The 444-nt window shown below is 62.8% G+C and overlaps 1 protein-coding gene across 1 annotated transcript in view; it reads right to left on the bottom strand.

The window, feature by feature from the left end:
• Positions 1-443, bottom strand: part of DDC (dopa decarboxylase (aromatic L-amino acid decarboxylase)) — a gene marked incomplete at its 5' end in the record, with an annotated part of 42,135 nt that extends 41,692 nt beyond the window's left edge. The window contains one exon of the mRNA XM_014530519.1: positions 426-443. Within this exon, the coding sequence (XP_014386005.1) occupies positions 426-443 (18 nt within the window). The remainder of the gene's footprint in view (positions 1-425) is intronic.
• Position 444: the final 1 nt, after the last annotated feature.

Here is a 444-nt window from a genome sequence, read left to right as displayed (position 1 = left end):
CCCTGCTGGGAGCTCCATGAATCCTGCCCAGTCACAGAGACAAAGGTTGCCATGGCCGCCCCGCCCCCGGGGTCACCCCCACGGGAAGCAGCTGGAGCTTTCAGACCCAATTAAGGGGCCACTTGCAGCCGGCTGGCCAGCGCTGAGGGTGATTTGACATTTGCCTCAGAGGCCGCAGCGCTGGCCGGAGGCTGTGATTGGTCACCGTGACCTCACAGGGGCTTCCTTTTCCGCTGGGTTGACTCAGCGCCCCTGCAGCCCGCGCCGTCTCCGTGGCACAGGGGTGTCTCCCTGACCCCCGAGGGACGGGTCTGGGGTTTCATAGGATGCCGCAGGATCTTGTTTTGATTTGATTTGACACGAAATGAAATGAAACACACAGATCTTGGCGGCGGCTGGAGCTTCGGGGCGGACGGCACACTGACCTGGTCGGAGGCGTAGGCC

The sequence above is a fragment of the Myotis brandtii genome, unplaced genomic scaffold (genome assembly GCF_000412655.1).
Source record: "Myotis brandtii unplaced genomic scaffold, ASM41265v1 scaffold743, whole genome shotgun sequence".
In the NCBI taxonomy this organism is placed as follows: Eukaryota; Metazoa; Chordata; class Mammalia; order Chiroptera; family Vespertilionidae; genus Myotis; species Myotis brandtii.
Note: the sequence above shows the minus strand (reverse complement) of the source record. Positions and strands in the feature narration are given on the sequence as shown.